Here is a 17,317-nt window from a genome sequence, read left to right on the forward strand (position 1 = left end):
GCGTCTCTTGGTTCAAAGTCTGCTTCTCCACGTCTCACGGTGCCCGTGCGGATTTCTCCTTCAGTCAATTCCTCCCTCTCAGCCGTGGCCTGCTTGGACTCTGGTGCCTCTGGGAATTTCATTTTGGAGTCTTTGGTGAATAAGTTCTGCATCCCGGTGACCCGTCTCGTCAAGCCGCTCTACATTTCCGCGGTCAACGGAGTTAGATTGGATTGCACCGTGCGTTACCGCACAAAACCCCTCTTAATGTGCATTGGACCCCACCACGAAAGGATTGAATTTTTCGTCCTTCCCAACTGCACCTCTGAGGTCCTCCTCGGTCTGCCATGGCTCCAGCTTCATTCTCCCACCCTTGACTGGACCACCGGGGAGATCAAGAACTGGGACTCTGCTTGCCACAAGAAATGCCTCTCCCCCCCTCCCAGTCCCGTCAGGCAAGCCTCAGTGCCTCCTCATGGCCCCCGTCCTGGTGTCACCCTGCCCCGTGCCAAGCTTCACCCTCTGCCCTCCCTCCCCATTCCCACTCCTGCTGTACTGCCTGCCGTTGAGGAAACCCTCCATTCTTTCCCGGTGTCCTCGTCCCAGGTAAAGCAGTTGTCGGACAAAAAAAGGGGGAGACCTAAGGGGGGTGGTACTGTTACGCCGAGCGCTCCGGGTCCCTGCTCCTCCCCGGAGCGCTCACGGCGTCTCTCTCCCTGCAGCGCCCCGGTCGGTCCCGCTGACCGGGAGCGCTGCACTGACATGGACGTCGGGGATGCGATTCGCACAGCGGGACGCGCCCGCTCGCGAATCGCATCCCAAGTCACTTACCTGTCCCGGTCCCCTGCTGTCATGTGCTGGCACGCGCGGCTCCGCTCTCTAGGGCGCGCGCGCGCGCCAGCTCTCTGAGACTTAAAGGGCCAGTGCACCAATGATTGGTGCCTGGCCCAATTAGCTTTATTGGCTTCCACCTGCTCCCTGGCTATATCTGCTCACTGCCCCTGCACTCCCTTGCCGGATCTTGTTGCCTTGTGCCAGTGAAAGCGTTTTAGTGTTGTCCAAGCCTGTGTTACCTGAACTCCTGCTATCCATCTTGACTACGTACCTTGCCGCCTGCCCCGACCTTCTGCTACGTCTGACCTTGCCTCTGCCTAGTCCTTCTGTCCCACGCCTTCTCAGCAGTCAGCGAGGTTGAGCCGTTGCTAGTGGATACGACCTGGTTGCTACTGCCGCAGCAAGACCATCCCGCTTTGCGGCGGGCTCTGGTGAACACCAGTAGCCTCTTAGAACCGGTCCACCAGCACGGTCCACGCCAATCCCTCGCTGACACAGTGGATCCACAACCTGTAAGCCGAATCGTGACAAAGGTGTTCCCGACCCATGACATACAGGTACGTCATGAACATTACTGCCGCTACTCGCCGCATCCCGCAGCGCCCGGTAAGATGGTGGCTATCACTGATAGCCAGCCATCTTACAGTGCGACCACGGAGGGTTTCATCCCCCACCCCCCCCAGCGATCGCTGCTATCAGCTGGTCAAATCTGACTAGCTGATAGCAGCGTTTCGCTATGAAAATACTTAGCAGCACGGTGTGTGAGTTCCGATCACGGGGATCGGGACACACACCGCTCTGCTAAGTGTCCCTGACCCGTCCCCCGGCGTCACTTACCCGTCCGAGCGGTGTCCCGAGCGGTCCCGGCGTCCTCCATGCGGTCCCGGCGGCGCTGCGTCCCGGAGGTGAGTTTGCAGCAGCAGTGCGGCATCTTCATTGGCAGCAGTGAGATCGCCGTAAAGCGATCTCACTGCTGCCTCTGAGAGTTTCAAAACTGCAACTCCCAGCATGCCCAGACAGTTTGGAGACCACTGTATAATGGTCTTCAATCTGTGCTCTTCCAGATGTTGCAAAACTACACATCTCAGCATGCTCAGTCTGTCCAGGCATGCTGGGAGTTGTAGTTCTCTAACATCTGGAAGAGCACAGATTGGAGACCATTATACAGTGGTCTCCAAACTGTGGACCTCCAGATGTTGCAAAACTACAACTCCCAGCATGCCCAGACTGCCGAAGCATGCTAGAAGTTGTAGTTCGGCAACAGCTGATCCTTCAGATATTGCCGAACTACAACTTCCAGCATGCCTGGGCAGTCTGGGCATGCTGGGAGTTGTAGTTTTGCAACAACTGGAGGCACACTAGTTGGGAAACATTGTCTGTTTCCTACCTCAGTGCCTCCAGCTGTTGCAATTGTTGCAAAACTATAGCTCCCAGCATGCACTGATAGACCATGCATGCTGGGAGTTGTAGTTTTGCAACAGCTGGAGGCACACTGGTTTCGAAACACTAAGTTTGGTTGCAAAACACTTGAAAGTTTATTACTTAACTTAGTGTTTCCAAACCAGTGTTCCTCCAGCTGTTGCAAAACTACAACTCCCAGCATGCACGGACAGCCAAAGGGCATGCTCGGAGTTTGCAACAGCTGGATGTTTGCCCCCTCCCCCCAATGTGAATGTACAGGGTACACTCACATGGGCGGAGGTTTACAGTGAGTGTTGCAAGTTTGAGATGGCGCAAATTTTGCGCTGCAGCTCAAACTTCCAGCGGCAAACTTGCTGTGAACCTCTGCCCATGTGACTGTACCCTAAAAACACTACACTACACTGACACTAACCTAAAATAAAAAGTAAAAAACACTACATATACACATACCCCTACACAGCCCCCCTCCCCCCAAAAAATGAAAAACGTCTGGTACGCTACTGTTTCCAAAACGGAGCCTCCAGCTGTTGCAAAATAATAACTCCCAGTATTGCCGGACAGCCATTGACTGTCCAGGCATGCTGGGAGTTTTGCAACAGCTGGAGGCACCCTGTTTGGGAATCATTGGCATAGAATACCCCTATGTCCACCCCTATGCAAATCCCTAATTCAGGCCTCAAATGCGCATGGCGCTCTCTCACTTTGGAACCCTGTCGTATTTCAGGGCAACAGTTTTGGGACACATATGGGGTATCGCCGTACTCGGGAGAAATTGCCTTACAAATTTTGGGGGGCTTTTTCTTCTTTAACCCCTTATGAAAAGGTGAAGTTGGGGGTCTACACCAGCATGTTAGTGTAAAAAAAAAAATTTTTACACTGACATGCTGGTGTTGCCCTATACTTTTCATTTTCACAAGAGGTAAAAGGGAAAAAAGACCCCCAAAATTTGTAACGCAATTTCTCCCGACTACGGAGATACCCCATATGTGGGCGCAAAGTGCTCTGGAGGTGCACAACAAGGCCCAGAAGGGAGAGTGCGCCATGTACATTTGAGGCGATTTGCACAGGGGTGGCTGATTGTTACAGCAGTTCTGACAAACGCAAAACAATAAATATCCATATGTGACCCCATTTTGGAAACTACACCCCTCACGGAATTTAATAAGGGGTGCAGTGAGCATTTACACCCCACTGGTGTATGACAGATTTTTGGAACAGTGGTCTGTGAAAATGAAAAATAAAATTTTTGATTTGCACAGTTCACTGTTTCAAATATCTGTCAAACGCCAGTGGGGTGTAAATGCTCACTGCACCCCTTATTAAATTCCATGAGGGGTATAGTTTCCAAAATGGGGTCACATGTGGGGGGGGTCCACTGTTCTGGCACCATAGGGGCTTCCTAAATGGGACATGCCCCCCAAAAACCCTTTCAGAAAAACTCACTCTCCAAAATTCCATTTTCGCTCCTTCCCTTCTGAGCCCTCTACTGCGCCCGCCGAACACTTTACATACGCATATGAGGTATTTCCTTACTCGAGAGAAATTGGGTTACAAATTTTAGGGTGATTTCTCTCCTTTTACCCCTTGTAAAAATGCAAAAATTGGGTCTACAAGAAAATGCGAGTGTAAAAAATGAAGATTTTGAATTTTCTCCTTCACTTTGCTGCTATTCCTGTAAAACACCTAAAGGGTTAAAACACTTACTGAATGTCATTTTGAATACTTTGGGGGGTGCAGTTTTTATAATGGGGTCATTTATGGGGTATTTCTAATATGAAGACCCTTAAAATCCACTTCCAACCTGAACTGGGCCCTGAAAAATTACGATTTTGAAAATCTTGAGAAAAATTGGAAAATTGCTGCCCTCTGGTGCCCTCCAAAAGTAAAAACTTGTCAATTTTTTTATGCAAACAAAAAGTAGACATATTGTTTATGTGAATCAATATGTAATTTATTTGGAATATCCATTTTCCTTTCAAGCAGAGACTTTCAAAGTTAGAAAAATGCTAAATTTTCAAAATTTTCATGAAATTTTTAGATTTTTTACCAAGAAAGGATACAAATATCAGTGAAATTTTACCAATAACATAAAGTAGAATATGTCAAGAAAAAACAATCTCGGAATCAGAATGAAAAGTAAAAGCATTCCAAAGTTATTAATGTTTAAAGTGACAGTGGTCAGATTTTCAAAAAATGCCCAGGTCATGAAGGTGAAAATGGGCTGGGTCATGAAGGGGTTAATCCTCCAAAATTAGGAGATTGGCATTTGTTCTTGCTGCAAGCTGAGGCTAATTGTATACTACACCACAATGCATTATTTCCTCTAGGCCTAGTTTGTTTTTTTAAATAGTTATAAGTTGTTTTATGTATATTCATTGATGTTTACTGACCTCATGCACATGTGATTGAGTGGGCGGCTCCAGTGTTGATGTGACATGTCATTGAAATTTCTATGTTCATTCTCTATGGGATGTACCACATGGTTTTACGTATTTAATGAAATATTTTAAAGTTACTTCCATGATAGCTCCCCATAGTGTCACTAGCAGCACAATTTTATATATCTTTAGGCTTTATTGTTCTCTCTATATGTCTTATCTAGTGACAATGTTTCAGGTGACATGGGGGTCTATACCACAATGTAGTTATGTGATATGGCTATGGGGTATATATATATCTATTTGTTTGCACTTTGCCAGACCTTATTTCTATTAGGATAGTGACCTAATATGCATCAGACACTTGGCTTCCCAATGTTTAATGTAAGATTTCATGAAGATCTGAAGTTATATTTTAACTGAAGACCAGGCTGCTGGATATTCTGTGTTTGCATATGTTCTACTTGAGCTGCCTGCCCCAGACTCTCATTGCACAGGTGTCTTCCTGATGGCTGTAGACTTTAACAGAACAAACATAGTCTACTACTGATAACATTTTGTCAGGACCGACTGGAGGGACAGGGAGAGTGAGCCCTAAGCTGTCCCTAGAGACACTCTCCCTGCCTACTTGCCCAAACACCCTAAGCGTTGATTCGACAACTTGGAGCCGGTCCCTGCCTGCGCTAAGGTGCAGTGGTGTAAAAAAAAATTATAAACATAGTCGGTCACAGGCCAGAAACAGAACAGGAATACAAAAACTACCAGACAGGATACAAATACTAACAGTGCAGAATATAGTGTATCAACAAACAGTTCATAAACCAGATATCAGATAAATGGCAGACATGATAAAATGAACAAGACTAGGTATGGAACAGGAATACAGCAGAATTTAGGTAATGCAGGGGATGGACGGAAGAACTGAGAGATAAAACACAAAACTGATCAGGTAACATTGGACACTGTTCACACTGAGACACAGAACAAACAAACAGGACACTCCACTCCACGCCACAAAAGGAGTAGCCATTATAATAAAGCCAAATAGACTACTGGCCAGCGGGCACACTGCACCGTGTAATCAGGATGCTGGTCCAGTAGGAAACAGATATATAATACATGAAACTTCATAAACACGGATACAAGAAAACCAAACTCTACAACATAGAGGAACTCAGGTCAGGATACTAGACAAGAAATTACACAAGATACAAAACAGGATATATTTCAAAACCAAACTCCACAAAGAGGAGGAACAGGACAGGATTCTACAGCGTTAATGTCACGACGAGCGCTTCGGTCCCGGACCTCGACTGTGAGCGCCCGCCATGACTGCAATTTTCATCGAGGCACCTAGCCACATGTGAATCGCGGCCCGTGGCTTACCTCCTGCTGCCCGTCTCTCTGCTTTCCCGCGCCTCCTAGGGCGTGCGCGCGGCACCTTCTCTAGATTTAATGGGCCAGCGCAGTACTAATTGGTGTCTGGTCCATCCCATATGTTATTTATGCCAGCTCCTCCCCCACTTCCCTGCCAGATATTCAGTGCCCCTAGCCTGAGATTAAGTGTTGCTTTTGCCTGTTGCCTCTTCCTGTGTATCCAGACCTTCCTACTATGTTATTTGACTACGCACCTTTGCCGCTTGCCCTGACCTCCTGCTAAGTTTGACTACGCTTTTGCCTCATCCTCTGGTACCTCGTCTTGCCCAGCTACCTGTGTGGTGGAGCCGTGTCGGGGGTAGCGACCTTGCGGCAGGCACTGGTGAAGACCCGATACGGTCCGAGTCATCACCACACAGGTTAGTAGGATCCACATCCAGCATCGTAACAGCAAGATCCGGCCATGGATCCCGCTGGGGTTCCTCTTCCAGAAAATCCGGATCTCGCTTCTCTCGTGACGCTCCAGTCACAGCAGTTGGCCCAAAAGTGACAGCAGTTGAGCCAGTTATCTGCCATGTTGCAGCAATTGGTAACTGCTCAACAACATCTGCAACAGCCTCCTCCTGCTTCAGTGCTGCCTTCCGCTTCTACAGTCTCTTCCGGAACAAAACTTTGCTTGTCTTTTCCGGAGAAATATGAGGGGGTCCCCAAGTCCTGTCATGGTTTCGTGACTCAGTGCTCCATGCACATCAAACTCATGGCGGAACAGTTCCCTACGAAACGAGCAAAGTTGGCCTTCATCATCAATCTCCTTACTGGAAGGGCTTTGGCCTGGGCAACTCCGCTTTGGGACCGCAGTGATGCTCTCACAACCAATCTCCACGCTTTCCTGATGGAATTTAGGGTGTCTTTAAAGAGCCAACCCGAGCCTCCTCTGTTGAGACGGCACTGCTCAGTCTTTTGCAGGGCAACTCCTCTGTGGCCGAGTACGCTATTCAATTTCGTACCCTGGCATCAGATAATATCTTGGAACAATGAAGCTCTATGTGCCACTTTCAAGAGAGGACTTTCTAGCCATATCAAGGATGTCCTTGCCACCCGGGAATTGTCCGCTACCCTGAATGAACTCATACAGTTGGCGTCTCGGATATATATCTTTTTCTCTGAACGACGTGAGGAAGTTCGCCAAGAAAGGGAGTCTGCACGACCTCAGCGTTTTCCTCGTCTGGCACCCGTCTTCCAGCATCCACCGCAACCTTCTATGATGCCTCTCGCTGTGGAGGCTATGCAGGGGGATCGGTCTCGTCTGACCCTGGAGTAAAGAACCCGCCGACGAGCTGAGAACCTCTGCTTATACTGCACCAGTGCAGATAATTTCCTCAGAGATTGTCCTCTGTGTCCACAGTCACAGGGAAACGCTCGCACCTAGGGTTTGTATGAGAGGCCTCCCTAGGTGTGAATACCTCCTCTCCACGCTTGAATTTGAAGGTCCAGCTGTCTCTACCCTCCAAAGAGACTATCTTCGTTCTGGCCTTCCTGGACTCTGGTTCTGCGTGGAACTTTATCGATGCCTCATTAGTGCATAGGTGTTGTCTGCCAGTAACCCGTCTTCTGAAGCCTTTGTACATCTCCTCGGTCAACTGAGAAAATCTGGACTGTACTATCTTATTCTGCACTATACTCCTTTCTATGCAAGTTGGAGTTTTGCATAAGGAAAAATTGTCCTTCTATGTACTTCCACATTGTACCTCCACTCTTCTACAAGGCCTTAGTTGGGGAACTTACTGCTATAACAACTGTTTCCATACCCTTCCGTCCAAGTAGGTGTCTTCTTCCACCCCTCTGCCTGGTCTGCTGTCTCTTCTTCAGGATTTTGCTGACGTCTTCAACGAGAAACAAGCTGAAGTTTTACCTCCACATCGTCCTTACGATTGTCCTATTGAATTATTGCCTGGAACCACACCTCCTCGGGGCAGAATTTACCCCTTGTCTGTCCCAGAAACTCAGGCCATGTCTAACTATATACAAGAAAATCTAAAGAAAGGTTTTATTAGAAAGTCATCCTCTCCTGCTGGAGCCGGATTCTTCTTTGTGGAGAAAAAAGACGGATCCTTGCGACCTTGCTCGCCCCACTGGTTTGAAAGCTATTCAGCACTTACTAGGCTTTTGCTAATTACTATCGACAGTTTATTCCTCACTACTCCACCTTGGTTGCTCCCATCGTTTTGCTTACCACAAAGACTGCTAATCCTAGGGTCTGGACTCCAGAGGCTGAAGAAGCTTTCAAACAGTTAAAGTCCACCTCCACTTCTGCTCCTGTTTTATCTAGACCCGATCCCAGCAAGCCATTTATCTTAGAAGTAGATGCCTGTTCGGTTGGAGCAGGTGCAGTCTTGATGCAAAAATCTTCTCAAGGAAGAACTGTAACCTGCAGTAATTATACTATCGGAGATCGTGAATGGTGTCACCTCTTGGAAGGCTCTTTACATCCGCTAACTATCTATTCAGACCACAAGAACTTGCTCTATCTCCAGTCGGCCCATTGTCTCAACCCCCAACAGGCTCGTTGGTCTCTTTTCTCCAGATTTGATTTCTTTATCTACTTTCGCCCTGCCGAGAAGAATCTTCGTGCTGACGCTCTGTCCAGATCCTCAGATGTATAAGACCAGAAGTCCCATCCTCAACATATCATTCCTCCTGATCATCTCACCTCTGCAGCACCAGCATGTCTTCAGCACTTGCCTTCTGGGAAGACTTACGTACCTCCTCGTTTAAGACTCAGAGTCCTGAAATGGGCTCATTCCTCTCTTCTAGCTGGTCATGCCGGAATATGTAAATCCTTACAGCTCATCTCCCGACAGTACTGGTGGCCCACTTTAAAGCAGGATGTCGTTGATTTTCTCCATGCTTGTTCAAATTGCGCATGATACAAGACCCCCCGTTCCAAGCCTACTAGTGCCAGGTTTGACAGTGCCACATCAGCCTTAGACCAATATTGCTATGGACTTTATTACAGACCTTCCTTCTTCTGGCGGCAATACAGTCATTTGGGTTGTAGTGGACCGATTCTCTAAAATGGCTCATTTTGTGCCTCTACCAGGTTTACCATTAGCACTGCAGCTTGCCAAGCTATTCCTTTGCCATATTTTCCGCCTTCATGGTTTACCTTCCCATATTGTCTCCGACTGAGGTGTTCAATTCGTCTCCAAGTTCTGGAGAGCTCTCTGTTCTCATCTCCAAGTCAGATTGGATTTCTCCTCAGCATACATCCCCAACCCAATAGACAGGCCGAGAGGGGGAATCAGGTTTTAGGAGAGTATCTCCATCATTCAATTTCTTTTCGTCAAGATAACTGGGTAGATCTACTCCCTTGGGCAAAGTTCTCATACAATCATAGGGACTCTGAATCCTCTGGGTCATCACCGTTCTTTGTGGTTTATGGGCTTCATCCTCGTTGTCCTCTTCCTCCAGAGTTCCTGTGGTTGATGAGCCCGTGCAGAGTTTCTCTACCATCTGGCAGAAGACTCGTCAATCTCTATTGTATGCCAATACATGTATGAACAGTATATAGCAGAAAAAAGCAGAGGTAGCGCAGGGTGCGGCATTTTTCTACATTTCTGTACACTACATGTATGAAGTCTCAAGCGGACAAGAACAGGTGATCTTCTCCCGAGTTCTCTCCTGGTGATAGAGTCTGGCTGTCTTCAAAGTATATATGCTTTAAGGTACCCAGTTATAAACTGGATCCTTGCTATTTGGGTCCCTATAAGATCAAGAAACGTCTAAACCCTGAGGCCTATTCTCTCCATCTGCCATTCTCACCCCGGATCCTGAATTCGTCCCATGTCTCCCTCTTGAAACCTGTCATCCACAACCGCTTTTCAAACAAAAACATCTCACCTACTCCCATCTCAGGTACTTGATGATGTTTATGTCATTAAATAAATTTTGGACTCTAAGTTTATCAGAGGTAAATGCTATTTCCTAGTGGATTGGGAAGGATTTGGCCCGGAGGAAAGGTCTTGGGAGCCACAGGACAATATTTTAGACCATGACCTTATCTACAAATTTTTGTCTTCAAAAAGGAGGGGGAGACCAAAAGAGGGGGTACGGTCATGGCGAGCGCTCTGGTCTGGCACCCTGACCGTGAGCACCCGCCGTCTCCTGCTCCCGCTGGGACCGCAATTCGCATCACAGCACACAGCCGCATGCAAATTGTGGCCCATGGCTTACCTCCTGCTGCCCGGCTCTCTGCTTCCCCGCACGCATGCCCCCACCTCCTAGGGCGTGCGCACAGCACCTTCTCTAGATTTAAATGGCCAGCGCACCACTAATCGGTGTCTGGTCAGTCCCATATGCTATTTATGCCAGCTTCTCCCCCACTTCTCTGCCGGATCTTCTGTGTACCTAGCCGGAGATTAAGCATTCTTTTTGCCTGTTTGCCTATTCCCGTGTATCCAGACCTTCCTGTTACGTTATTTGACTACGCACCTTTGCCACCTGCCTTGACCTCCTGCTAAGTTTGACTACGCTTCTGCCTCATCCTCTGGTACCTTGTCTTGCCCAGCTACCTGTGTGGTCGAGCCGTGTTGGGGTTAGCGACCTGGGTGTCACCTGCTGCAGCAAGCCCATCCTGCCTTGCGGCGGGCTCTGGTGAAGACCAGTGGCACCAGACTCCGCTCCCTGATACGGTCATCGCTACACAGGTTAGTAGGATCCACATCCAGCATTGTAACAGTGAACACAAACAAAGCAGAACAGACATACATACTAAAACCGACCAATGTAACAAACTAAAAACTACAATAAACGAGACTATTAAACCATGGCTAAAAAGTCAGATAATATCACAAAATTATTACAAGGTAAATGCTCAAGCAGAGATAGTAGTACAATGCACAGACATCATAACAGCATTATTGCACAAGCAAAGTTTATTGCACTAAATAGCCAGCAACTAGAATATAGACTGAGCTGGAGTCATACTGTATAGCCACATCCACCTAGCACATGGGTGAAATGCTTAACTCATCCACGCCTGGAAAGGAAAGCACAGAAAACAGAAAATGCATGAAAAACAAGGTCTGAACAGGGCCTAAAATGGAAAAATGCAAAAACAAATAAATGGACATTACACATTTAGTCTATTTCACAACCATGTATGTTTTGTTTGAGGGACACAAAAGAGTATAATCTGCTATGCATTTGGGATTTAATGCAAGAATTTTGAACTTGGTGAAAAATAATCTAACATATGGATATTTCCTTTATACTCTTTGTAGGCCCTCCATGTCAGGTATCTTCATCCAATGATCCATTCAGAACAGAGCTTCGTTTTGATCAGTTTGAGCTCACTCTCCTTGAGCTTCCCAGTGGACAAAAGACAAGGGCAAATTGGCGATTGTACTACCCTCATGCACATGCTCTTGTTTTTGTATTGGATGCTAGTGATCATGGACGCATACAGGAAGTTGCAGGTGTCCTTTCTAGTGTCCTCAAACACCCTACAGTGGCTGGAAAACCACTTTTAATGTAAGTACCTGTTTAAATCTCCTATTTACATTTTGTACTTTAAGGTTGTCAATGTGGCATATTCTACCCCTGGTAATGCTATGTCAAAATACTGTCTTCTTTGTTTCCTTTTCTGATGGTAGCAAAGGATAGAGAGGGAAAAATTGACTGACTGTATAAAAAAAAGTACAATTGGAAATATATTGGCGCTCAGGTAAAAAATGGATATGGACTACAATAATAATTAACTGTGATTTATTATATAAACTAGCTGAGTACCCAGCGTTGCCCGGTTTTTCCTTACTAATCCTTGTTGGGGAGGATTATCCCGTCCTCATATCCCGACCTCATCCCATCATCATATCTCGACCTCATATCCTGACCTCCTATGCCATCCTCATATCTCTACCTCATTTTCCATCCTCCTATCCCATCCTCATATCTCAACCTCATATTCCGACCTCCTATCCCGACCTCCTATCCCGTCCTCCTATCTCGTCCTCCAATCCTGTCCTCATATCCCATCCTGATATCCCGACCTCATAACTCGACCTTCTTTCCCGACCTCATATCCCGTCCTCATATCTCAACCTCGTATCTCGACCTCCTATCCCAACCTCCTAGCCCATCCTCATATTCTGTCCTCATATCCCGTCCTCACATCCCGTCCTCATATCCCATCCTCATATCCCAACCTCCTATCTTGACCTCATATCCCGTCCTCATATCCCAACATCATATCCTGTCCTCACATCCAGTCTTCATGTCCCGACCTCATATATCGTCCTTATATCCCATCCTCATATCCCGACCTCATATCCCGTCATTATGTCCCATCCTCATATCCTGTCCTAAGGTGGGACTGATTTGTGATGAAGATATTTTAAGCTAAAAATAGAAGGACACGTGGCTTTGTGGGACTGTGCGTGATTTGCAAGCCAGACTGATGCACAAAAAGGGTAGATAATAAAAAGGGTAGGGCTTAAAATGTAGGCATGTCTTTGTGAGATGGGGTGTGGCTTGCAAGCCAAACTGACACATTCACCAGGAGATGCTGAGCAGAGTTTGTGGAGTAAGGTACTGAAAGTTCCATATACTTGCATGGGACTTGAAACAAAAACCCATCTTTTATATAAGGGTGTAGGTAAGGGTTAATTTAACTATCATGTATTTTTATTTGACATATAAGTAATATGTGTACCAGGTATTATTGAAATATCTCCAGCCGTACGGAAGTTATGTGGGAGCGTACATTTCCCTTAGATTTGCATGGGACGTTAAACAAAAACCCAACCCTCACAAATGGGGGTAGTTAAGGGTTTAATTAACTATCCTATATTTTAAGTGGACATATAAGTAACATGTGACCAAGTATTATCAAAATATCTCCAGCCGTTTCGAAGTTATGCAGTAACATATATTACCCATAGACTTGTATGAGACTTTAAACAAAAACCCAGACCCTGGCAAATGGGGGTGAGTAAGGGTTAAATTACCTATTCTATGTTTGTTGTTGACATATAAGTAACATGTGTGCCAAGTTTCATGTTAATATCTTTAGCCGTTTGGACGTGATGCTAGAACATACACACGTACGTACACACATACATACACACACACATTGGCCCTCATTTACTAAGAGTGGAGTGTCGGTTTGTGTTTCTTTTTTGTTGTTTCAACCTTTTTTTTACTTGGTATTTACTAATCTGTCGCACTTTTTCCCAATATTTTTAGTCGCAGGGAAAAATTCTGTTGCACGGTAATTTCTGTCGCAGGGTATTCTGTTGCACGGTAAATTCTGGTGCAGGGTTTTCTGCTTTAAAAGTGGCAATACATCATAGGACTACTCGTTTCTGGGGGCTCCCTCCTTCCTCAGGTCCGAGTTACAGTGTGTGGATACAGTACTTTATATAAACATATTTCCATGAATACACTAACCCATTAAACATTTGAAGTTTGCCGGGTCTGAATGCCATTGGAGTATGACGTCAGCCTCCAGGGTCTATTGTTGGTGTATAGGAATGAATGGGCTAGATCTATAACCTTGTGAATTTTTGCCCATTGAAATCAATGGGCCCATTGTGGTCTATGGAGATCTTGCGGCAAACGGTGTAGAAAGCCTCCTGAGGCAAAGCTGCCTCCACCCCAGTGGTGATCGAAACGGGATAACTGCTGATATCTATCAGCAGCCATCCTGGCATATCGCCCAGGGGGGTCCTGAGACCCCCCCATGTCGGTGATCGCGGCAAATCGACGGTCAATTCAGACCTGCGATTTGCCGCTATTCCGGATCAATCGGGTCTCTGGTGACCCGGTGAACCGGAAAACAAGGGTGAATGGGGCTGTCCAAGACAGCCCCATTCACCCTTACCCAGCAGGAGTGAGGTGGCATGGGTGCCGCCTCACGATCCCATGATTGATCGGTCAGAACGACCGTCCAATCACGGACCTGCTGGGTGGTGATCGGGAAGGCGATCGGAGCGGAGATCGGCACCGGCGGGGGGTCTCCTACCTTGCCCGGGTCCGGTGGGGGTCTCCTCAGGTTCGGTGACGGCAACAGGAGCAGCAGGATCGGTCCCGGCGGCGGTCCCGGCAGAGGGATACAGCAGGAGGTGAGTCCTGTTCACCTCGTTCTGTTGCTTAGCAACAACTCGCAGCATGCAAAGCCAAAGGGCATGCTGGAAGTTGTAGTTTTGCAACAGCTGGAGTTCCAACTACAACTCCCAGCATGCCCTTTGGTAGTCTGTGCATCCTGGAGGTTGTAGTTATGCAACAGCTGGAGGCACATTTTTTCTATGAAAAAGTGTGCATCCAGTTGTTGAATAACTACAACTCCCAGCATGCACAGACTACCAAAGGGCATGTTGGGAGTTGTATCAGTGGGACAGCAGTTGCAAAACTACAACTCTCAGCATGCCCTGTCAATGCATGCTGATTGTTGCAGTTTTGCAACAGCTGGAGATGAATTGGTTGTGAAACCGAGTTTGTTACCTAACTCAGTGTTTTGCGACCAGTGTGCCTCCAGCTGTTGCAAAAATACAACTCCCAGCATGCACTGAGAGACTGTACATGCTGGGAGTTGTAGCTGGAGGCACACTGGTTGCGAAACACTGAGTTAAGTAACAAACGCTCAGTGTTTGGCAACCAATGTGCCTCCAGCTGTTGAATAACTACAACTCCCAGCATGTATGGTCAGGAGGTTTGCCCCCCCTCCCCCCCCAATAATAATAAAAAAAAAAACGTCTTGTACCAAACTGTTTCCAAAACAGAGCCTATAGCTGTTGAAAAACAACAACTCCCAGTATTGCCAGACAGCCACTGACTGTCCAGGCATGCTGGGAGTTTTGCAACAGATGGAGACACCCTGTTTGGGAAACACTGCTCTGAGGTATTTTTGTGGCGGATTCAAATTCCCAATTTAGGCCTCAAATGCGCATGGCGCTCTCTCGCTTTGGAGCCCTGTTGTATTTCAAGGAAACAGTTTAGGGCCACATATGGGGTATCTCCGTACTCGGGAGAAATTGCGTTACAAATTTTGGGGGGCTTTTTCTCCTTTTACCCCTTATGAAAAGATAAAGTTGGGGTCTACACCAGTATGTTAGTGTAAAAAAAATATATTTTTACACTGACATGCTAGTGTTGCCCCATACTTTTAATTATCAAAAGCGGTAAAAGGAAAAAAAGACCCCCAAAATGTGTAACGCAATTCCTACTGAGTATGGAAATACCCCATATGTGGGTGTAAAGGCATCTACAGCGCACAACAAAGCTCAGGAGTGAGAGCGCACTATGTACATTCAAGGTCTAAATTGGTGATTTGCACAGGGGTGGCTGATTTTTCAGCAGTTCTGACATAAACTCAAAACAATAAATACCCACATGTGACCCAATTTTGGAAATACACCCCTCATGGAATGTAACAAGGGGTATAGTGAGCCTTAACACCCTACAGGTGTTTGACAAATTATCGTTAAAGTTGAATGTGAAAATGAAAAGAAAAATTTCACAAGGGAGAATAGGAAAAAGCCACCCAAAAATCGTAACCCCATTTCTTCTGAGTAAGAACATACCCCATATGTGGATGTAAAGTGCTCTGCGGGTGAACTAAAATGCTCAGAAGAGAAGGAGCGCCATTCAGATTTTGGAGAGAGAATGTGTCCAAAATTTAAGGCCACATGTGTTTACAAAGCCCCCATTGTGCCAGAACACGTGACCCCATTTTGTAAACTACACCCCTCACGTAATGTAATTAGGGGTATAGTGAGCATTTACACCCCACTGGTGTCTGACAGATTTTTGGAAAAGTGGGCCATGAAAATGAAAAATTTAATTTTTCATTTGCACAGCCCACTGTTCCAAAGATCTGTCAAACGCCAGCGTTAAATTCTATAAGGGGTGTAGTTTCCAAAATGGGGTCACATGTGGGGGGGGGGAGTCCACTGTTCTGGCACCAGGGGGGGCTTTGTAAACGCACATGGCCCCCGACTTCTATTCCAACCAAATTATCTCACCAAATGCTCAATGGCGCTCCTTCTCTTCTGAGCATTGTATTTCACCCGCAGAGCACTTTACATCCACATATGGGGTATTTCCTTACTCAAAAGAAATGGGGTTACACATTTGGGGAAGCTTTTTCTCCAATTACCCCTTGTGAAAATGAAACATTTGGGGTAACATCAGCATTTTAGTGAAAAAAAAATCAAATGTTTCATTTTCCTGTCCAACTTTAACGAAAAGTCGTCAAACACCTGTGGGGTGTTAAGGCTCACTGGACCCCTTGTTACGTTCCTTGCGGGGGAAAGTTTCCAAAATAGTATGCCAAATTGTGTTTTTTTTTTTGCTGTTTTGGCACTATAGGGGCTTCCTAAATGTGACATGCCCCCCAAAAACCATTTCAGAAAAAGTTACTCTCCAAAATTCTATTGCCGCTCCTTAGCTTCTGAGCCTTGTAGTGCACCCACAGAGCACTCACTTGACATACACATGTCAGGTATTTCCTTACTCAAGAGAAATTGGGTTACATATTTTGGGGGGCTTTTTGTCCTTTTACCCCTTGTAAAATTAAAAAAACTGGGTGTATAAAAAATGAAGATTTTAAATTTTCTCCTTCATTTTTCTGCTATTCCTATGAAACACCTAAAGGGTTAACACACTTTCTGAATGTCATTTTGAATACTTGGGGGGGGGGGCAGTTTTTATAATTGGGTAATTTATAGGGTATTTCTAATATGAAGACCCCTCAAATCCACTTCAAAACTGAACTGGTCCCTGAAAAATTCAGATTTTGAAAATTTTGAGAAAAATTGCTGCTGAACTTTGAAGCCCTCTGATGTCTTCCAAAAGTAAAAACATATCAACTTTATGATGCAAATATAAAGTAGACATAGTGTATATGTGAATCAATATATAATTTATTTGGAATATCCATTTTCCTTACAAGCAGAGAATTTTAAAGTAAGAAAAATTCAAAATTTTCATGAAATTTGGGGATTTTTCACCAAGAAAGGATGCAAGTAACGACAAAAATTTACCACTGTGTTAAAGTAGTGTGGTAGCTTGGGGGGTGTAGGGTATGGGGAGTGTAGCTGTGCAGGTAATAAAGGGTGCTTGTTAACCCTTGCTATTTGTGGCGCCAGGGTGAGGGCTCCTCAATAAAGCTTTTCCTACTTAGCGTTCTGTGTGCTGTCCACTGGGCTTTATTTCAAATCGTTCAAGCTTATATCACCTTTGTCATTCACATAAGTTCCCACCCCCTGCTAGGGGACGTTCTAGCATATGGGGAGTGAGCAAATATCATGAGGAATGTGCCTTGTCCT

General features: G+C 46.0%; 1 protein-coding gene across 1 annotated transcript in view; it reads left to right on the forward strand.

The window, feature by feature from the left end:
- Positions 1–17,317, forward strand: part of ARL13A (ADP ribosylation factor like GTPase 13A) — a 253,573-nt gene that overhangs the window by 87,362 nt on the left and 148,894 nt on the right. The window contains exon 3 of the mRNA XM_056540554.1: positions 11,273–11,522. Coding sequence (XP_056396529.1) covers positions 11,273–11,522 — 250 coding nt within the window. The remainder of the gene's footprint in view (positions 1–11,272; positions 11,523–17,317) is intronic.

Source organism: Hyla sarda, chromosome 9 (genome assembly GCF_029499605.1).
Source record: "Hyla sarda isolate aHylSar1 chromosome 9, aHylSar1.hap1, whole genome shotgun sequence".
Taxonomy (NCBI): domain Eukaryota; kingdom Metazoa; phylum Chordata; class Amphibia; order Anura; family Hylidae; genus Hyla; species Hyla sarda.